This window comes from Varanus komodoensis, unplaced genomic scaffold (assembly GCF_004798865.1).
Source record: "Varanus komodoensis strain SLA01 unplaced genomic scaffold, ASM479886v1 scaffold5, whole genome shotgun sequence".
Taxonomy (NCBI): domain Eukaryota; kingdom Metazoa; phylum Chordata; class Lepidosauria; order Squamata; family Varanidae; genus Varanus; species Varanus komodoensis.
The window spans coordinates 42,663,658-42,686,509 of NW_025336087.1; the positions used below are offsets into that span (position 1 = coordinate 42,663,658).

At 42.7% G+C, this 22,852-nt stretch overlaps 1 protein-coding gene across 1 annotated transcript; it reads right to left on the bottom strand.

Annotated features, from left to right (window-relative positions):
- Nucleotides 1–10,552: 10,552 nt before the first annotated feature.
- On the bottom strand, nt 10,553–20,593 carry LOC123031568 (procathepsin L). The gene is made up of 8 exons (XM_044446705.1): nt 20,491–20,593; nt 18,398–18,533; nt 17,615–17,737; nt 17,381–17,536; nt 14,508–14,732; nt 13,283–13,451; nt 12,183–12,306; nt 10,553–11,099 (listed from the first exon to the last, which is right to left on the bottom strand). The coding sequence occupies exons 2-8, from the start codon at nt 18,521–18,523 to the stop codon at nt 11,000–11,002; spliced, it is 1,023 nt and encodes a 340-aa protein (XP_044302640.1). The 5' UTR covers nt 18,524–18,533; nt 20,491–20,593; the 3' UTR covers nt 10,553–10,999.
- Between the last annotated feature and the right edge of the window lie 2,259 nt (nt 20,594–22,852).

The following is a 22,852-nucleotide window of genomic DNA, read 5'->3' on the forward strand; positions in this document are numbered from 1 at the left end:
TCTCTTGCCCACCAGCACACCTGTGCTCACTCCCGTCTCTCCCCCCCATGTATCTGTGTTTGCGCCCGTCTCTCGCCCCCCAGTGCACTTGCATTCGTGCCCGTCTCTCCCTACCCCAAGCACACCAGGATGATGGGTGTGTGCAGGGATGATGGGCCTGATTGTGGTCATGCTGGGGGGGTGGGCAGGGAGATGGCTGCACTTGTGGTCAGGGTGGGGGTGGGTGAGGTGGCTGTGATCTTTGTTGCTCTTTGTCACTTTGCTTCACATTTTTCTGATTAAAAAAAATAGTTACAGAATGGATTAACCTTATTTACATTGAACCTTATGGGGACATTTAACTTGACTCACAACCAATTTGGGTCATGACCAGAGTCCTGGAATGGATTAAGTTTGTGAGCCAAGGTACTACTGTAATTTGGTATGGCTCATGCTATTCAGGTGGCCAAAACGAGTGACAGAGTGTTAGTTTCTCTTCACATACATGAGAGTACGGGATAAGGCTGCTGGGTACACTTGCTGATAAATCCACTGGTCTCTTTCTCATATCTTGCCCTGCCATCAAAGGACAAATGTAAAGTCTGACTGGTCAAATCAAGTGGAGATACAAGGCACTGCTGCTCAGTGCTTATATGTGAGGAACAATGACTAAAAATCAATTTTGATTTTGAGTTATTCTTTTTACACTCCTTTTCTATACATGGACAAACAAAGTGGCTTACAGGTTAACAATCAGCAACAATTAAAGTGATATACAATTGTGATAAAAAATAAAAGAATTTAAAACAGTGGCATATAAAACCAGATCTAAAACAGCTGATTAAACACCAAGCAGAGCAAGGGGCAGGAACCTTTGCCATTTCACTCCCATTTGAAATAAAACCTGAGGTTTGTGGAATGACAATTTATAAAATACACTGAGTATGAAATATCTAAAGAAAGAAAGCATGTAGCAAGACGAGGGAGAACAGTACATGGACAGTTGTGCATGAATAATGACTTTACGGGTGTATTTGTTTTCTCAGTGCTGCAGTGTGTCTTTGTGTGTGGTATGAGAAGAGGTGCTGGATTAACTCCTACTAACTACTGTATATGATGACTCAAACATAAATCAAATGTGTATGTACTTCCATTACTTTACAAGATTACACTTGCAAATTATTCCTTCTTAGGTGAAAATGGCTTACTGCCTTATTACCTTATGCCAGATCAGACTATTTGTCCACTGTTGTGTACACTGATTTCGCAGCATCTCTGCAGGGTCTCAAGCAAAGTATGGCCCAGAATATGGTCTGAAGGCACACATGGCATCTGCCCTCATGAAGCTAAGCAGGTCTGGAACCAGCCTGAGCTTGGAGGGGAGACCACCTGGGAACTGCATGTAGCTATCTTGAGTTCCACAATGGGAGAAAGGTGGGATATAAATAAAAAAATAAGCAAAGGACTTTCTTACTGTCTGCTACCTGATCCTAGAACTGGAAGTCCCAGGGAGTGGACCAGGGAGCTTCTGCTTATATAGGATGTGCTCTACCACTGGGCTATGGCTTCTCCCCCTCTAAAAGTCTCCTAGGTGAAGTCTGAAGGCTGTTTCATATGCTACAAAACAGAGCATATAGGTTTGCCTATAGAGTGTGCTGCAGCCAGTCTTGGTCCCCTGTTGAATCCAAGGTCTGTGTGTGCATGCAAATACATGTTGTATTCACATTCTACATTTTTAACTAGACAGGAAACTTCTTAGAAGCACCCCCACCCACCCACCCATATAATAATTATGTGTCACGTGGATCTTCAGGTTCACTCCCCCTGACCAAGGGCTAGGGAAAAGCAGCAAATAAAATAAGCCTGTTTATGACCTGAGAAAAAGTCGAGAGAGAGAAACTGAATTGAGCGCCTCAGAATCATGATGAAATATTAAAATTAACATCATCTCTGCTTGGTAAGCAGAGGTGAACAATAAGATGATTGTAAGTTTTCCTTAGCCTGAAACTGTTTTGTCAAAGTTAAACTTTTGACCCTAGAAACCTGTGTTTGAGGCTTCAGTCCTGCCAGCACAAGCCTTCCTGGAAGAAGCTCAGCTTGTACTGTGCAACGCAAGCACGGAGAAGCTGATGCTTGTAACTTATTAATCATTCTCATATTTAGCTTTACGGTCACCACAATGAGCTTTGGTACATTCGCTTCAGTTGCTGTGGGCTGGATTCAAAAACTGCCTTCCTCCCAACATCTCAGTTCACCACATTCGCCGGGGTCTCTAACCTGGTTAAGCTAACATGACAGCCCACCATGAATGATCAGCTATGGTGGGTTGTCATGACATCCAACCACTGTACTGTTTCAGTACAGAGGCTTATTTCACAAAGTAGCTACCCTGATAAACCATGGCTTGTTTTTAGGTACTTCATATCCATGGTGGCTTGTTCTGTTTGAAACTGGTTTTCATCCTGGGGTGTTGAAAAAGGGCTATAGAGTCACTCTTCAAGAGTGGCCAGAAAATTTTTTTTTGCAAGTGAACCCTGCTGAGTGGAGTCAGCCATGGGCTTGTAGTGGAAGGGAGGATTACTCTGTTAAGAATGTCTAGAGCCCTTCCATCCACAGAAGGCAAATCCTGGATGCCAACCCATTATTTCGAGCTGCTGTTTAATGGGTTAAAAATATTTAATTTAATAGAAAATATGGAGGAGGGGAGATCCATTAAAGGAGGGATTTGCTAATCTGCTTGTGAAAAAGTTAAGTAATTTTCCTGAATTGCTGAGTACTATGTAGATACAAACAGAAGATGATAGTCTCATATCTTGAGTATTGGTATGTTTGCTCATCTGACTCTTCTTAGGGAAAATGCTTTTTCAGGAATCTTATAAAAATAGTTTTATTTCAACAAGTATATGGACATTAATTGCATGCGCTTTTTTTCTTTCAGTGTTTTTATACAGAACATATTTTAATGGTTCCTATATGATATTTTTAGGCTCTGCCTGCTTCACGGGCCTGTTTAGTAAAAAAGTGCATTAGAAATACATTAAGTGAAGGAAAAAGAACTGAAATTCTGCGCTGTAATCCTTACTTATTAGAGAAAGCAGGCTAAACTAATGACTGGATTCTATTCACTTTAAATTAATTAGGAAATAGAAGCAAATATTCTAAAATAAATTATGGCCATGATTCAGAGGTATGCACAAACAGAAAACCAAATGCTTATATAAATAAGTGTGGATGCAGAAGCTATGTAAACAATTATATTACATATTACATCTATAAAAGCATCTTTGAAAATGTTGCCTTTCTGTTGTACACAGCCTAATTACAAAAAAGAAAAATAATGAAACCAAATTGCTGTCATTTTGAGCTGTTTTTGTGGAGCTGGAAAGAACTTTTCCATGTAGAGCTCTTTTATTATTTTATTATTCCATGTATAATAAAATAACAAGTATTTGCCATAGATAGAAATCCATTTCTTCCAATACAGTTGATCAAATGTAACTTTAGATGTAACACAAAAGAAAAAAATATGCTGCAAGGTTTTGGCTTCTTTCACTGAATAAAATCTAACACGTTCTTGAAGACTGTGCTGATACCACTAGCAAGGGGAAAAATAATTAGGTTCCAATTTGTAGTGGTAGCAGTACCGCTAATACTTAAATACTGTTGGTTACAATCAAAATGAATGGGACTAGTTAATCATGACTAAAATCCCAGTTATTTAAGAGGGAAGTAATGGCAACTAAATTAGTCAGGATACAACCCTGTAATAAAAGGATTCCTTTCTATGGAATCCTACTACATTTCTCCCCAGCAAGATCTATAAATAGTAAGGTATACATCTGAACATATTATGTTGACTTGATTTTCTACTTTGATAGGAAAAAAATCACATACAATACTGCACTATAGCCTACTACATCATCATAAATGAGACATATATATTAAGTTTGAGATATTTTAACTGTAAAAAGTCAAAACAGATCATAGTTAAACAGAAAATGCCATTCTTCTCCCATGAACTACAACATCCATCATGATATACAACCGACCTTGCTGCTGCAGGCAGATGGGAATTGTAGGCCAAACCATCTGGGTGGTACCATCTTTGAAAAGCTGGAATAAGCAATGGGAGGGGCCAGGCAAATATTTCAACAAAGCATATAAGATGAGAGCCACGGCATGTTTTGGGCCTCATAAGAGCTGTGGCTGGAAGGGATGAGCCAGAAAATCCATCAGGAAAAGTCGCTATGCAAATATGAGGTGAAGAAAAGGGGTCCCTTGGCCCAAAAAAAGGCGTAAGGCGAAGGCATAAATCTTATACATGCATGTTTTAGAGAAAGGACCATCAGACAAACTAGATATGACTTCCATCTTTGTGGGAACTCTGTGAAGTTCAAACATACACATGCTTATCTGGAAATTCCATGGGTCCAAACTGGCTTAAGATAAAGTGCATTGGATCTCAGCTTTCGTACTTTACTTACAATGCCAAGGATTAGACCAGGCAGTAGTTTCAAACCAAGTTTTAGTGGAATCAAATTGAAAACCTTCCATCAATGAATCCACTGCTTTGTCCCTGCTAAATGTTCTGAGGTGTTGTTGTTTTAAAAATGCCAGGAAATCATCTTGAATATTTTCTACTAAATTTAACATACAGGAAGCCTCTATAATTGTACATGTTCCTGCTATGATTTGCCTTCAAGATGGACCCAATTTTCAGGAATAATCCTCCTCTCCCACCACAACCCCCCAGCTCAAGATTTCCTGACCCTCGGGTAGCATTTTCTAGACACTGGAGGGGCTGCCTGGAGGAAGGAGAGAAATTCTTCTACCTGAATATGTGTAAATCTGGATCCAACCCATATAAGGTGCAAGCATTACTGAGTCCTGAAAAGGAGTTACTGTGCTTGCCAGTTCTTGTTCTGGTTACCTGACAAAGAGTTTATCACTGAAGGGTGCCAAGAAGAGATAAAATCCTCACACCATTGCTCACTCAATCATGTGAGGTGCATTTGATAACAAATGCAGTGAACAAGCCTAATTCCAAGGCAAAGCAGAACTATTTGTTATGCTTCATTGATTTAATGGGAGATTCAGAATGTATCTTCATGGCACTAGGTGCCTGTTAAGCAGCAATTAAAAGCAGCACCTAAAAGCAGCAATTACTGGCATTTCTGTCTTTGCTCTTTGTATCCACAAAGAATAAATAAGCAACTTAATGTAGGCAGTTGTCTGTATATTTTCTGAAGTGTTCCATTTCCTGTCTTTCATGTTTTCTTCCAATCTTTACGTGAAACAACCTGCTTTCCTGTCATCAACAGTTGTGTGCTCTTTTTAATATGTTTGTGATGTGAAAAGTTGGCTTTCTATAATAAAAATGCTTCATCCAAGTAATGTTGACATTTTAAATGCATTTCCTAAGGACAAGGCCCTAGTGACATTTGGGTGTGACTAATTTCTGGGTTAAGATCTTTTAGAGCAGGCTGTACTGCATTGAAGGAACACATAGTTCAGCAATCAATCTACTAATCTCAGGACAGGTCAGAGCAGCAGAAACCTTGCCTACTTAGATTTAAAAGACTAATTCTGAGCTCTTATGTATTTTATGTAGTTTAAAATGTCGGGGTAGGTCTGGGAAATGGCGGGAAAGGGATAAAGTATCCCCTCAGACTCTGCTGCTTCTGTTGTTAGCTGTGACACCAGTAGTTTTTAGTTTTAAGAGTGTGTAGTGCTCTGGAAGAGCAGGTATTTTGCATACCAAAGATCCCAGGTTTAATTCTCAGGTAAAGCTGAAAAACACTGCCTAAAACACTCAAGAGCCTCAGCCAGTCAATCAATGGACTAGATGGACCAAGACTCTTCCTCTATATAAGGAAGCTTCCCATGTTCGCAGTGTAGTGCCTCATTGCAATGAACACCAACAGTAACGACTATGCTTTAGAGCATAGTGTCCAACCTTTTGGCTTTTCTGGGACACATTGGAAGAAGAAAAATTGTCTTGGGCTGCACATTAAAAATTGCAATGTTTATGATTTTGTGTTGGGCCACATTCATAGCCATCCTGGGCTGCAAGTGGCCTATGGGCCGTTGGACACCCCTGCTTTAGAGTCCATAGCCCCCAAGGCCTCTTCACTGGCCCACAAAAGTATGCTGACACACACCTACCAAGCATTTCCTAATCCCACCCTGCTATCTTTACTTTTCATCCCTTTCCCAAACATACCAAAAAAAAAAAAAAAAGATCTTTTCCCATCATTGCTAGCAATGGGGAAGACCTATCTGTACCAGAAATACTGCCACATATGTGCAGATATGCACCTGTGTGCATGGCCACCACAGTCCTTGGGGCTGGACAGGATTTGCACTTAAGTTATTGAAAAAAGATGAGGGTAAGGATCATCTGATCTGAACTATCTATTGGGCTGCTCTAGACCAGATATAATTATCAATCTGCTTCTTTTCTTATTACATTTCCTCCAAGGAACCCAAGGCAGCATGTATAAGATTCCTCTTCTCTCCATGCGACAAACGGCAAAGGAGTTTAGGCTGACAGTAATGACTGGTCCAAAATCACTCAGAGCGCTTCGTGGCCTAATGGGGACTACTACCCAGATTTCCTGAGTCCCAGTCAAACACTCTAGCCACCGCTTCGCACTGACTGTCTACTCTGTACAAACTAAAAATAAATCCCACAAAAATGAACAACACAAAGATACAGTCCAACACACACACACACACACACACTGCCACCATGGGGTTGAGTGAAGAGGCTATCTCAGGTAGTGAATGCTGTGGGAAGGAAACGGGGACAAGGCATAGGAGGACAAAGCCATGTCCCTTGCACCTCCCTAAGCTAGCCTGCCATGCTGAGGGATGGTGGAGGATGGTGTCCTGTTCCAATACTGGACTAAGATTTAACCACCAGTCCAGTGAATGTCTGAACCAGAAATGGAATAGGGCATATCTTGCTCCTTACCAGAGATAGCCATATCTTTATTCAGCGAGGCAGTTGCTTCAGGCTGTAGATGGTGGAGAGTGGCAGCAAAGGGTAACAGAACTGTGGGCCATGCAGGCTGTAATCTGATCTTTTTCCTGTGAAATGGAGGAGGCCGTCCCATTGTCAGCACTGAAGAAAGATTTTGCTCTCTGTCCAGTTGGTGTTTGTATGCAGAATAGGAAGGGATACCATCTTGTCCGTCCCCTCTGGCATCAAAACACCTTGGTCCAGCAGACTTCAAGGGGCAAAATGTCTGAGGCAACCCTGTCAGCAGGTTAATTTATCCTGGGAAATTGCTTCTGCTAATGAATGCCAAGATTACCCCAAATATGTGTACTGGAAAGAGTTTAAAAGACAACAAATACTTGAGCATAGGCACAGAATGACACCTCTCTCAGTGCTTTTTTTGTAAAAAAAAAATGAAGTGCCGGAACGCACGTTGCCGCCGGCAGTAAGCACTCAGCGCGTGACCACACACACCAATCCCAAGCCGAGCAGTGTCCCAAGGCGGGCAGCGCGGACACAAAAGCAGCCCGCAGGCACTATGTTAATGATGCTGACCTGCTACACCAACAGGCAATTCAAAACCACTTTGTAAAATCCATTGGAAAAAAAGGTGCCGGAACACCATTCCAGTGCGTTCTATGACAAAAAAAGCCCTGCCTCTCATCTACTTCAAGGGCCTAGCAAAATTTTACACGCTGATACAGGCAACAAAATTCCAGCCGCCTTTTAAAAAGAGAAAGACTGTGTTTCATGAGAGAATATTTTAGAGCAGACTAGTGCTGGAGCAAAGAGCTCATTTTTCTCCGTACTCACATTTCCACTGTTCTGCCCAATCTGTAAAACTCACCCCATCCCACCAATGCCCAATGGGGAGCTATTTAGAAGAATCAGGTCTAATTATGATTGTGAGCCGCCCAAAGGTACCATACAAATGTTTTAAATAAACAAATAAAACTGTTCCCCATCTCTCCCTGAATGCTCATCAGGCCCAAGCTGCCCTTTTCTCAACACACCACAGCCACCAGAGGCCCAAGCCTAGTCAAGCCCTCAGGCCCAAAACAGCAGTTTCTTTAAATCTGTATCCAGCTGTTATGTCTTTTGGTAATTTTTATTCTGGTATAGGTGCAAGAGCCCTGATCTACCCAATCTCCCACACTAGCATAGGCCTAATCTGTACCTACTTTAGCTTGAAAATGAACAGAACAAGACATAGCTGTGAGACACAGATTTAAAGTGATAGCTGTTTGTGCCCTCAGATCTAGACCATACATGGAGGTGAGGCAGTACGATGGCCTACCTTGTTTCAAACTGCAAATGCCACTTTGGGTTCCAGGTTGAGATATTTTCCCAAACAAAAATCTCCCTGCAGAAAGGAAACCGGCACAGCAAAGAGAGAGGTTCTCTTTCCACTTGCTAGTAGGCAGCTTTTGAGGTAGAAAATGGTGATCAACCCAACTGTAGGCTCACATGGGTTTTGTTGAGTAGGCCTCAAGTTAGAGCAGGTTTTCCTCTTCTACTTCCCTTCTGGCAGTGCTAGCTCAAGACACCTTTGGACAAGGTATCTTAAAATGGCTCTCCTCCTCTAGTGAGTCTACCTTCTCACTACCACTGCCAACAGCTATTATTGTTCCTCATCCTTTCATCATTGCTACTCTTTGCTTGCTTGATATGCAAAGTCAGCTGGTAGACAGTGGCATCTACTCATCCTCCTCCTTGCCACATTGCCTGAGCCAGAGTGAGAACCCAGTAAACAAAAAGTTGAACAAGCAAAAAGGTGATGTGACTCAAGAGGCCTCGTGGCTGTGGGCATTTGACAGCTGTCCACTCATACCTTTTATGCAAACCCTGCCTCCAGAAGTTTTGGAATTCAACTCCCATCAGTCCTGGCTGATTACGAGAATGATGGGAAATATAGTCCAAAACATCCTGAAGTGGGGAAGGCTGTCCTACATAAGAAAAGCCATGCTGGATCAGACCAATGGTCCATACAGTCCAGCACTCCTTTCACACAGTGGGAAACCAGCCATCTGCTGGTTCCTCAAGCAGGGTGGATGTAAGATCTCCTGCCCAAGGTCCTCAGCAACTGCTGTATGCAGGCATGCTGTCCTCTGATAACAGAGGAAGCATATAGCTAGCAAGGCTAGTAGCTATTGATAGTCTCCTCTTCCATGAATTTGTTGAATCTTCTAAAGATATCCAAACTGGTGGCCATTACTACTTGGTGTGGCAGTGAATTATGTAATGTAACTATGCACTGTGTGAAGAACTTTCTTTCCTCTGTCCTAAATTTCCTACCCTTCATGGGATGACCTCAGGTTCTAGTATTATAGGAGGGAGAAAAATGTCTTCCTCTCCACTTTCCTTATACTATGCATTAAGCACCTCTCTCATGTGTCCCCTTACTCATTGTTTTTCTAAATATTCCCAGTTGTTGTAGCAACTCCTCATAGGGTATTTTCTCCAGTCCCTTGATAATTTTAGTTGCTCTTCTCTGTACTTTTTCCAACTTAGTCATATCCTTTTTAAGCTAAGCCAACTAGAACTGTACACAATATTCTGTGTGTGGTCAGCCAAATATTTATACAAGAGGATCTTGGCAGTTCTGTTTTCAATTCCATTTCTAATTATGGCTAACACAAAGTCTGCCTTTTTCAAAGCAGGTGTGCACTGAACCAACATTTTCATCAAGCTGTATACCACAATCTCAAGATGGCTACTGCTATCTCAGATCCCATTAGCCAGTACTTGGCACTGTAACTATTTTGCTTCAATGTGTTCTAGAGAAACAGATTACGACATGTTACAAACTATGAATGTTCAATATTCAGCAGGATAAAAAGCCAAGCTGTACATAGAATGTTTATTCCCACAAATGGGTTGCAAATACTCATTTGCCCTGAGCACTAATCACCTGTAATTGTAGAACAGGCTGCTTTAACAATAGAAATATAAGCCATGTGGCAGCCACTGGGCATGCATATCCACAAGAATGAAGCCCTAAGGAAACTCCTTTCCATTTTAAAGTAGCAGCCTGCATCATCATCATTTACCTAAACACAGCAGAGGCAGGCAGATGGTGCAATATGATCCAGTGGCCGATTTGAGTGATTTGCACATGGGCCTATACTTCCAGTAGCCTAGCAATAAATAGCAAAAGTTTCTCTCTCATAATCTGGATGCTGAAGAATGCTTGAAGCCAAACCTTGCATGTATGGGTGCGAAAGTCTTATTATTATTATTATTATTATTATTATTATTATTATTATTATTAATTATATTTCTATACCACTCATAGCCAAAGCTCTCTGGGTGGTTCACAACATTGAAGTCCCCCATGCAGATTCCAACCAGGCCTGACCCTGCTTAGCTTCCAAGATAGGGTGTGATCAGGCCCTTCAGGCTACATGGAAACTAGAAGACCTTCTGGTAGTAATCTGAGACTGGGGGACAGGAACAAGCCCCTTGCCTTACTGTCCTGAGAAATTGCCTACCTTAGGGGAAAAATGGTATTAGGAACAGCTTTATCAATTCTGAAACAAATATGTGAAAATGCAATACAGAAAGCCTATCTGAACATGTTGAAATGTTTATTTGGAAAGCTGCAACTTTGTACAAGTTACTTAAAAAAACAAACTTAAAAAAGAGTTTGTTCTATGATTTACAGATACTGCAAACTATCAATATTACAAGCTTGTGTGCACCAGCAACATTTGAGTTAAAATTAAAAAGGGCACATTTTGCCATCAAGTAAACATCAGAGAGGTTCGAGATAAAAAATAAAAAGTCACAGATCCTGGAAGAAACAGATACAACCACATGTATTAGTAGCACATGTAATAGTCAGTTTTAAAGTCTTTTCTGGTACAAGAATACTTTGGAGGCTTCAGAAAGTGTCTTGAGACCCAGCAAGCTGGACAGCTTATTACAGTGGTTCCTCTTTTCCCAAGTGCAACTGTAGCAGTTGTTCCAGAGACTCCTTGGAGTATCCTTTTTTATCCTTTAGTATAAAGTATAAAATTATACTAAAGGATAGCTAGCAGCTGTGGCTATTCCACAGTGGTTATTCCGGTCCTTAGCCATCAAGATATAGCCTTTGTCACCCCACTTATCACTCCAGCTGAAAGGAAAGAGCACAGCATTAGAACTTTGATATCAGGAATGCATCTTCACACAGCCATAATCCCCACATGGGAATGTGTGCGCGCGCACACACAAAGCAACATCTCAAGATGTGCAGAGGTAGGAGGTCCATCCTTTCAACACAATGGTATAGAGCTGCTCAAAGAATGCTGAGTGCATGGCAGTGCACCTTGGCTTCTGCTACTGGCTGGGGGATGACTCGATCCACCACTGAGCAGCTACTGCACTTCTGACTTCTCTTCCTACCCCTTTCCTTATAACTCCTATTAGATTCCCTTTTGTGGGACTGGGGCTTGTTTTTGAAATCTTTATATGATTTAGAAAGTTTTAGGCATGTCTTTTATTGCAAGAACAACATCAATGCTGTTCCTGCTAGCTGGCATCTATACCATCAGCAACGTGCAACTGCAGCTTTTTTGACTTTATCCCTCCAGTTCATTGTCATCTTCAAGTGCTGCTAATTTCACTAGCTCTATGCTTTTTATAGATTTTGGCTAGAAAACTAAAAATACTGAATATAGTCTCTAATCCATTAGTTTTAAAGAACTATATTCCGATAAATGTTTGTTGGGACAAGAGAAGCGACATGCAACTTGGGTCTTGAGGACAAATGGTGGGCTGGCCTTACACAATGCAAAAAGTTTTCCCCAACCAGATGCCTTCCTCACATGAGATGTAATCCAGTTCATCATCCCCAACCAGGGATGATGAGAATAAAGAGTTCATGTCATGAATGGAGCAGACTAGCGCTGGGGGTCAGGCTAGCTAGCCTGGGAGGCCTCTTCTGACTGTTTCTGTGTTCATCTGGCTCACCTCATGTCACTCATGAATACGAACACCCTGTTTTGTCAGAAATGTCTTCTACCAGTGGTGCAGAACTATCTTAGTCCATCAAAAAATCAGTCTGAATACCATGCCTATCAAGACTGTCTTTTAAATACATCATACGTTCTAGTTCAATTGGAAAAACTTAACTTATCCTATTTCAAGGATAACCCCTCTATCCATTCCCTCATGCAGGAAGAGGCAAACAGTTGTAGGGGGGAAAGTAAAAGTATACCTGTTTTTTACAATCCAGTACTTCTTCTTACTATCTTCTTCTTCTACACCTTCAAAGCCATAACCAACAACAAGAACGCCATGGTCCAGGTCCTCACTACTACAGTCTGGTTCATAATAAATACCTAGAAACAGAGAAGTCAATCAGCTTCCAGATGGGAAATTGCTCTATCAAGTGTGGCCCAAACTATCCAATCTTATATGTGAACCCCATAGGAAGAACCAGTACATTGGTATATATGGCTCTGTGCCACGTATGTTCAATGATGGATTCTCTCCAGGGTTTGACAAAATTCTCTTCCAACCCTCCCCAACTTCTTTGATATGCGCCATAAGGGAAATACTGGCCTAATCTTGTCTCACCCAATGAGATAAGTGGGCACAAACACATTTCTTCATCACTGTGCAGTGGGAACAATCAGTTCAGTTTCCCATGACTTGCAGAGAGAAGACACTGGAGGGGAGGGATCTATCTTTATGTGGGCTTAATAGGAGGCAGAAGCAGCTCCAGGAGAGTGGCGATGCTTCTGCAAAAAGCTGTGTGCAAAGAGAGAAAAGATCCAGCCTGCATCAGATGCAGCCTAATTCACCTCTTGTGGAATTTTGGGTAAGACTGGGAAGTGTCCTAGTCCATGTTGCCAGCCTGCATCTCAGAGGGCAAGTGCTGGTTTCCTTCAAATGTTTCCTTTGCAAGAGACAGAAGCAGCATCTCTCCCACACTCTGAGCTCCACTTCTGATGCGCATTAAGATCTCAGGAGTGTGCAGTGGGAGTGAAGGGTGATGACCGCCACAAACAGCCAATGAACCAAGGTCAAGTTTGTGGATCTCCAATGGGCAGCATTTAGTGTGCCCATTTGTCAGGCCTCATACCTTACATAGTTATAAGGATGCAGTACAGCCACTACTTCAAACCTCAATACAAGGGCATGATGCCCTTTTCAACCCAATGTCCTCCAGGTATGCTTGTTCTATAGCTTCCACCATTCCTAGCCAATGTGGAAAATGTGTGAGCCGTAATTCAATACACTTGGAAGGAACCGAGGAGGAGAACATTGTCCTATGCAATGGAATCTGAAAGAAGTGTTTGAACACCTCCTTACCTGACTCATAGAACTGGAAAGAGGTGTGACCTGCATCAATGGCCACAGAGATGGGCCCTACTGAAGCCACTGCTTTCATGAGGGCCCTTTCATGCCCTGATGGAATGTCCACGAAACCAGTGTCGTTAGCCGAATTGTATTCAGGCTTGTACAAGCAATCTTCAACATCCTTAGAAGACCAAAAAAAAAAAAAAAAAAAATGTTGCTAAGGAAGCTAGCTTCAAAACCCAGTTAACTAGTCCATGCAATAATCAGTATTCTAGTTTTAACAAGTCAGACACACATGAATTATGTTCAGCTATCTCACAAGGAACATTCTTCACAGCCAAGTCCCTGACACTTGTTAATGTGTCTGTCTGTCCTCTTCCTTCTGTATCCTCATGAATTTTTATACATGCATGTATGTGGGGGGAAAATACGTATGAAATCCTTGCCAACCAATTTCTGAAACAGAAAACCTCTTCCGCCTATGGCAGCAGCGACATAGTGATTCAACCTAATCTTTTTCTTAAACAAAGCTTTTAATTGCTCTACCCAATTGCTTTATCACCCAGTAACTGTCACCCTCTGGGTGACAAACAAAAAATAACATTGAATTTAATTAACATCAAAAGTAAAAGACATAAAATCAACAGCTGAAATATACACTCCAGAAGCCACCAGTTTGAGAACTCTGATATAAACAGAATGGCTTGTTTAAACTGTGGGAATGAAAATTTCAGCTACAAAAGTTTGTAGCTTTCAGCTAAGACTACAAAAGTTCTATGACTGTATACTAATTAGACAAATGCACAGCCATTAAACATTTAGAAGGACCAAACAAAGTCCTTGATGATTTTGTCTTTTCTCCATTATTCTCTAATGTTTCATTGATTTGTGAGCCTGAAGTTATTTTTAGTATGAAAACACAGTTTGTGTTGTACAAGTAGAGTTCTAAGTTGTTTAGTAAGTTCAATCCAGGCAAGTTAAGCAATAATGCTCTTCAATCCTTAGAAACTCACTCAAGTCAACAGTGAGGCAAAACAATTTAGTCATTCTCTGTTTCACTTTGTTGCATTACCAATAACCCAGTACACTAGCAGCAGAATATAGCCTCACCCAATGAAAACATCACATGCGAATGAGTTTAATACACTTTTTACAACTTTGAGATTTTACTTCCCTGATGTATCTACTAAATTGAGCAGGAACACTAATTTTGCAGCCAACAGAAACTGAGTTTTACCTTTGCAACATATGGGTAGGATTCCTCTGAATCAATGCCACCATTGTCCTTTATATACTGGAAAGCCTGGTCCATGAGGCCCCCATTACAGCCCTGGTTGCCTTCAGGCCTAGAGCAGTCCACCAGGTTTTGTTCACTCAAAGAGACCAGCTTGCCGGTTTTGCGGAAGTGCTGTCCTTCGAGGGATCCAGTTGTGCTGAAGGCCCAGCAGGAGCCACATTGTCCCTGAGTTCAAATGGGAGGAAATGCATTTGTTCAAAGCCAGGCTGTACTGTGGTGGTGCAGGTTCCTGCAATACCTTTGGTTTAGTAATGGAAGAAAATGTTGTCATCGTATTGTGTCATCCTGTGAGATCTGCATGCTACCTTCTGTACCTGATTCAGGGACCCATCTGCTTACACAGATTTTTTTTCTTGTACTGACTGACTGTGCCTGAGTTTAGTTCTTAAGTATTTTCCTAATGCATCCTTATAATGCCCCCACCGCACAGATCTTCTCCCTAGTCTCTTTCAACCTCTTAATTTTGACTTTATGGCAGTTGCAAGAGAATTGCAAAAAAGCAACACTGGCAAATTGGTTGAGAACCTTAGTTATAAAAGCACTCTGTGCAGACTCCATTTCTTCCATGAGTTAAAGGATACAAGCTAGACTCTACTAGTGATTCCAATGTCGCCGGTCTGGTCCAAAATTAATGGATGAATTTCAGTTATTGCGGCCTGATGATGGGGACAAGGTGCTTGGACGAGTACGTCCCACCACTTGCCTATTGGACCCTTGCCCATCTTGGTTAATAAACAATGCCAAGCACGGGATTGGGACCTGGATCTTGGAAGTGAGTAACGCTTCTCTGAGGGAGGGTTGGGTACCTGTCCCTTTAAAGGAGGTGGTAGTCCGACCAGTCCTAAAGAAGGCATTGCTGGATCCAGAGATGGCCACTAATTATAAACCAGTGGCCAACATCCTGTTTCTGGGCAAGGTGTTGAAGCAGGTGGTGGCGGGACAACTCCAAGCACTCTTAGATGAAACTGATTATCTGGACCCATTTCAGTCCGGCTTCAGACCCGGGTACAGTACTGAATCTGCCTTGGTCGCCCTGTACGATGACCTGTGCAGGGAGAAGGACAGGGGGAGTGCATCCCTGTTGGTTCTTCTGGACCTCTCAGTGGCTTTCAATACCATCGACCATGGTATCCTTCTGGATAGGCTAGCAGGATTGGGGGTCGGAGGCACTGCTTTGCAGTGGTTCCGCTCCTATCTCAATGGCTGGTTCCAGAAGGTGGTGCTGGGGGACTATGGCTCTGCGCCATGGCAGCTATGCCATGGAGTACTGCAGGGATCCATTTTGTCCCCTTTGCTGTTTAACGTCTACATGAAACCTCTGGGAGAGGTCATCAGGAGGTGTGGGCTGCGGAATCATCAGTACGCTGATGATACCCAGCTCTACCTCTCGTTCTCCACCAATCCAGGTGAGGCAGTGGCTGTGCTGAACCAGTGCCTGGCCAAGGTAATGGGCTGGATGAGGGCCAATAAACTGAAGCTCAGTCCAGACAAGACGGAGGTCCTGTTGGTTGGCGGATCGGGCTTCAGGGAGGGTGAATTGAACCTAGTCCTGAATGGGGTTGCACTCCCTCTCAGGGACAAGGTCTGCAGCTTGGGAGTGCTCCTCGACCCAGAGCTTTCACTGGAAGCTCTGGTGGCGAGGAACGCTTTCTTTCAGCTTCGGCTGATCCATCAGCTGCGCCCCTACCTGGAGAACGACTGCCTGGCAACAGTGACACACACATTGGTGACTTCTTGACTTGACTTCTGCAATGTGCTCTACGTGGGGCTGCCCTTGAAGACGGTCCGGATACTTCAATTGGTTCAAAATAGAGCTGCCAGGCTGCTGAGGGGGATTGGGCGTTATGTTCGCATGACTCCAATTCTCCGTCAGCTTCACTGGCTTCCCACTGAAGTCCGGGCCCAATTCAAGGTATTGGTGATGACCTATAAAGCCCTTAACGGCTTGGGTCCTGGTTACCTGAAGGAGTGCTTACGTCCATATATGCCTGCCCACCCCTTGAGATCAGTGGGAGAGGCCCTTCTCCGGGAACCCTCTGTGAAGGAAATTAGGAGGGTAAGTACTCGGAGGAAGACTTTCTCTGCAGTGGTGCCCCATCTATGAAATGCGCTCCCCAGAGAGGTCCACCTGGCGCCATCGTTATTTTTCAGCGCCAGACGAAGACCTTTTTATTCAAACGTTATTTTAATTATTATTCATTTTATTCTTTGGCCAGGACGACTTAATTTATACTGTTAAATCATATTGTTTTATATGATGTTATTTATGTTTGTGAGCCGCCCTGAGGCTTCGGCGAATAAAATAAAGATAAATAAATAAGCCAGCAGCCAAGAAAGCAAGGCCAAAACAACAAAATTACTGAAATAAGTTACCTTCTCTGATTTTAATATCAGATAACTTGTATTTGAATAGAGCTTCTGAAACCCAAATACTCTGGGAACATTTTCTGTACTCTGGTAGTGCATTATCTTTTGATTGCTAATCTGATTTCACTAGCACTAGGGAAGCCAAGCTGGTTGATGCACTTATGATACAGTAAAACCCTCTTCTTCATTCCCAAGGTGTGCCCTGAGTGATCTACCTGTCTTAGAGACTGAGCATTCACCATACCCACAGCGGAGTAGTGCTGTAATTGCACCTGCACCAGTTGTTTAGCCAGCTCACATCACAAGAGAAATGAGATTCTGTCTCTTGTGTCCTTACTTTTAACATCTTAGCTGACATCTTAGCTGACTTAACATGACTGCTTAAAAGTCTGTAAATACAAGGGTTTGCATTAAGACAAGCCAAACACAGAAGGGCAGGCACATACTTGATCCTTCACAGGGGTTACATATCCCTTCTTCCGCCAATCAACAGATCTGGGAGCCTCCAAGAAGTTTGGCTCCAGGAAAAGTGATCCTGTGAATTTCCTTTCTTTTTTGGTGTATTTGAAGCCATTCATCACTTGCCTAAACTCTTCATTCGTCTAAAGAAAGAGGAAATAAGTCAGTGTGACATCAAAGTGAGTAGGCAGACGCAGCCTCACAGCTCTGCTTATGCCTACCATGTCTCCAAACTGATTCATGCCTAGTCTGTAGCTGTGCTTGCCCAGGCTGTGTTCCAGGTTGTGCAATTCAATCATCTTCAAGTTCTTTTCCCAGGTCATTCTTCTCCAGCCTTCTTCCCTCTGTAAGAAAAAAAAAGGGCGAGGGAAACCACACAGAGAGTACATTAGGTTGGCCCAAATACAGCCACAAAAGATATCTAATGCCTAACTTCTCTTTGCTGCTAAAGAACCCTAGTATCTCAAGAATTGTCTCAATCACTGCATAGTTGATGCTTAATGTCCCCATTCTGCAAATTAAACCAACTATTTTGATCCAGGGGAAAGTTACTTTCACTGTTACACATTAATTATAGCATAGCTAATTTAAAATACTCCTTATATAGCCTCAAATACAATGCTCTGATACTCCTATTTACTTGTTATCAAGTTACCATTTTTGCTCCAAGGGCAGTTATAGTTACAGAAGTACAAAAATAAGCATTCTGGTGAAATGGAAATTGGCACGATAAATCAGTTTTGTACCATTATGAATCTACAGCTACTGTGGGCCACTACTCTAGTACATCTTGATCATAGTGTTGCCTGTTTTGCTGGCAGATGCTTCACTAACATAATTACCTATTTGGGTGCCCTAAGATCTACATAATATCTATATTATAGGTCACACAGAGTTATAATAACCTATGCAATAGAGCATTTCTGATGAAAAACCCATAATGTCTTGCTACAGCACCATTCTGAAATGCATTTGCACAACAAGCCACAGATAGTGCTGCTCACCTCATGATATTCCTTGCTATGCCATGTTTTCCACAGACCCCAGTGGTCATCCAAAGCGGGGTCTAGGCTTGGAGCAGCAAAGCATGCATCCACACTTAAGGCCAGTATGCACAGATAAAACTTCATGATGGATGCTCTTAAATGTGAAAAAAATGACTTCATTAGATAAGGCAATAGCCTCTGCCACTCACAGCAAGGCTGGAATTGAAACAGTACAGTCGCCATGGAGGAGGTTATGTAAACTGCGAAGAAATGAAGTACTTATCTGCATTAGTTAAAGAAAGACTAGACTGTTGGAAAAGTTTGGTACAAGTTGAGCTAACATGTAAGTCGCCAAGTACATGTACACAGGTAAGAGGCAATTCAATCCTTACATAGGTTTGTTGTTTCTTGATTAAAGGATAAGACCAACAATAACAATAGACAGAGAATAATCCAGGGATCCCACTTGTTCCATTAAAGCACCATCAGATACATGCCTAGTCAGAATCAAGTCCAGCTGAAGTCAATGTGAGTTACTCCCAGATAATTGTGCATCATATAGCATCTTTGCAGGGAATACAAATAAATGAGGAGGGGGCAAGAACAAGAAATCACTTCTGCTGTCTGACAATTATCAAGTGCAGAATGGTTTTACTTCCAGCTCCTCTATTTGAAAGAGATAGGAGGACAAGGCAATATGCACCATATCATGATTTGGTGGCTAGCATAAAACAAGAGTAAGAATTTAAATTCAGGAAGAGGGCTGAGTGATAAGCCACTGTTATCCAGACAAATACTAGACCAACCATATAATCTTAGGCCTCATTATTCGGAATTATATCTTGCTCAACTCAGGTAACCCTTTTCTCACCATTGACCAATTGATTTGTTTCAACCAGTAGGCAAAGTTATCAGAACACAAAGAGTCAACATTTCCAAGGGTAGTTTAACAATTTGGATATACTGCAACAAAACAGGGGTGAAAAGTGATCACTCAACATGAAACTCAAGTGAGTGTTATAAAACAAGATTTTTGTTTGCAAACTAGATTAGCACAGCTTTTGCTTTAATTCCTTGCTGCGCTCATGAGAAATGCATTTCTAACAGAATACTCTGCCAGCAGAGTGGCATTATCTTGAACAAGAGAGGGATAAATATTCCTGCAAGGAATATGCAGACCTTTTAATATTTCTAGGACTCCTCTATGACTCACCAATTTTTCAGGAATCACTTCCGCTGCCCTAACCGAAAAGCCGGGGTGGAGATGCGAGACCAGACATCAAAAAAAAAAAGGGGGGGGGTTCGCTGACATGTGATCCAATAAATAGACACGTGAGTCCCCACCTCACATGATAGCCGAGCCGGGGAAAAGAAAATGGGCAGGCCCGGTATAAACATGTCCTTCTGGCTTCGGACCTGGTTCTAACTTGCTAGGAGGAGGAGGGGCAGAAAGGCAGGGACGCTCCGTGGGCTTCCAGTCGCCTGGAAGAGCCGCGCTGAGGTAGCAGTCCAGGCACAAGCCGATCGCGGCCTTCCTTCCGGGGCAAAAGGGGGGAATCTCGGAGCCCCAGGACTGGGAAGGGAGAAATGCCAGCGCTCCGCTCGGCTTGCGGGGGGTAGCCGAATGATAAACAGCCGCGGCTCGGGAAGGGAGGGTTTGGCAATGCCGTCGTTAGCGCCCGGGACCCACGCCAGTTTCTCTGTCTCGTAAACACGCAGAACCAAAGCGGGAGCGTCAGAGCGCCCATCACCCACAGAGGGAGAGGGCCCCGGCCCCTTGGCCAAGTATTCATTGAGCCGTAGAGGCAGGGCAAAAGGACTCTCTTTCCAGCCCTTCTCGTCCCCACAAAACCAAGGAAGCGCGATGGCGGTAACGGGCTAAAAAGCTCCCTTTTCCACTTGTGTTACGAGGACAAAATTGGCTCCTGAGAGAAGCTAAGGGGTGGGGGAAACAAACGTCCCAAAGAGGCCCCTTTTTTGTTTGTCGTTCGTTAGGCAAAGGGGCGCCTCTGGGAATAAGCATCTCCCAACCATTATCTTCAGACCCAGAAGGCGCCTTGCTCCTGGAAAGGTAGCAGCCCCTCACCCGCCAGGAGGGCATCTGTACTTACTTCGCCAGGGGCGCCACACCACACTGAGCTTCGCTACTCTCCTCCGCTGAACCTCCCTAGCTCGTTTCTCTGCTGGATGACTCCCTCTAAATCTCCCCGGTCCGGCCCCTCCTGTGCATCACTTGCTGGAAGGCGGAGCTAGGACTAATCCTGCAAAGGTTCGTGACTCCCGATCCCGTGATCTCCGGACCTGATTGTGGCTGGTGGGAAGTGTTGACATTTTGTTTACTGGAAGCGGGTTGGAAAGGACACAGACTCTGATTTGGCTGATCAAGCCAAAATAATAATGATAAAAAGCCCTATCAGCATCGGCTAGGGAAAACATGTGCTTCCAAAGAGTCTTGCTTGAGGTGAATCACTCTACGAAGTTCTTAGCGTGACTGACAGAACAGAAAGACTCTGAAGGCAACTGGCCATTGAGCCTTATAACCCTGGTATTGTTTCACGCGGGCAAACGTGTAGATCTCCAGATCTTTGTTGGAGACTAGCCTCGCTGCAGACTGGGGCTAATGGTAGATGCAGGGTAACTACTCTGAGAGAAAACCAACTTTCATGAGTGCAAGGGGCTCTCTCATAAAAATTACACCACAAAAACAGGGAATAGCTTACCTTTCGTTGCCTGCCTTTTAAGTTGTACTCAGTCTTATCTGTGTCACTGGGACTTCCAGGTGATTGTGGTTCTGTATTTTAATAGGGAGGAAGTCACCATTCCTTCACAAACGAATGGGGAAGGTGATTTTTTCCATCTCAGTCTGAAAAATGAATATTTAAGAATGTAAAGTTGAAACAGTGATCCATGATAGCTCTAAATTCAGACTGGCCAAATCTATTTTTCTGCCTGCAGAGAACAAGATCCCCCCCCCCCCCCGGAGCTGAGGGGTTTGGCGATGAACTGTTATTGTGAAACTGGTGAGTGGCTTGTACTATACCTGCAGAATGGTTTAGGGGACCAAAGGCTGGTCAAGTGGCACACACAGCTGACTTTTGACAGCTTGCCACCACTCCATGCCTCACCAGCATCTGCTACCAATATGTAGGCAGCCAATATATACTGCCTAATAGAAGTGATTTATCTCTGATTTGAAGTTGGCTTATTCATTGGATGCTTGCAAATCACCCTGCAATCACCCTGTCTTTTTTGTGGAATTTAAGGGTGGGAGAGATCCAGATGATGGTGTTTTCCATTTGTAGTCCTCCCATGTTTTCTCTCAGCTTTCTTCCATAGTTTTCATTCAACCACAAAGTCATTAAGATTCTAACTTGCTGCTGCTGTCAGGGTTATTACGCAGAGATTCCTTTCTGTTGGATATACCAAGGACTGCACAAGGTGTACTTAAACATGTGAAAAATGTCCTGTCTTATGGAGTTATGGCCTTCCTGTCTCTTACTAACAGGAAGTATGGTGGACACCAGCTTCCATCATCTCATGTACTCAGCATGTCCACTTCATGGTTCTTTAGACTGTGGAAAGGGTTTCTTTTTGTTTGTAAGATCATGATTTAATGGCTAAAGGACCTACAAAACAACAAATGAAAATTTAAGGATGTGAACAGTAGTACCTTCCTTTTTGAAGATTAGACCTAGATTAGCATTTTAATTACAACACACCTGTGAAACTGGGAAATTCCCTTTTGCTTATAAAGAACCAATGAATTTCTCTCTCCTTTCAAACATTATTCTACCAGAATATTCCATTTTACTCTTTCAAAGTTACTCTAATGTTTAACAGTTCAATATGTATAGTTACAAAAATCCCATTAAATAAATAAGATTTATTCTCAGATGTGTGTAGGATTATACCTGTTATCTCTTTAAATATATAAACATGCTTAAAATAACATGCTTCAGTATAAATGCCATAATACTGTCTGACTGATCCTGTAAGGGGTATGACCCTGTGTACATTTGCCTGGCACACAGCCCCACTAAATGCAATGGGACTTGCTTCTTAGCACACATGCATGGCAGTGTGTATTCCTGTGCCTTGTTTATTTGTATTCCTATGCATACCTTATGTGTTCCTATGTCCTGTTTACTTGTAAATGCCACTAAACACATGACTCTTATTTCTGACTGATCCATCTGTACAGCTTGAATTTAGTGGTAACTTTTAGACAGAAGTAAAAACAAAACAACAAAAAACAAAACGAGAACCCTAGATAAGAAATTTGCTGTTGTGTTCAAGTTTTATGGGTATTAAAAGTCCAGTTATAGAAAGAAATTAGCAGGTGAAAAATATCAATTCATCTTGCTGTGAAATGATGACAATATTGGTACCAGACAAACTACCTGGGGAGGAATGCTCCATAGCTTGGGGATTGCAAGCCAAAATGGCAACAGAGCAGCAGCATCTCCATTGAGC

Coding starts and splice junctions, on each gene's coding strand:
- LOC123031568 (XM_044446705.1), bottom strand. CDS start 18,523: ATGAAGTTTTATCTGTGCATACTGGCCTTAAGTGTGGATGCATGCTTT. Junction 17,537..17,614: donor TGAATCAGTTTGGAGACATG/GTAGGCATAAGC, acceptor CTCTTTCTTTAG/ACGAATGAAGAGTTTAGGCA. Junction 12,307..13,282: donor TTTCCAGTTCTATGAGTCAG/GTAAGGAGGTGT, acceptor CTCTGTTTCTAG/GTATTTATTATGAACCAGAC.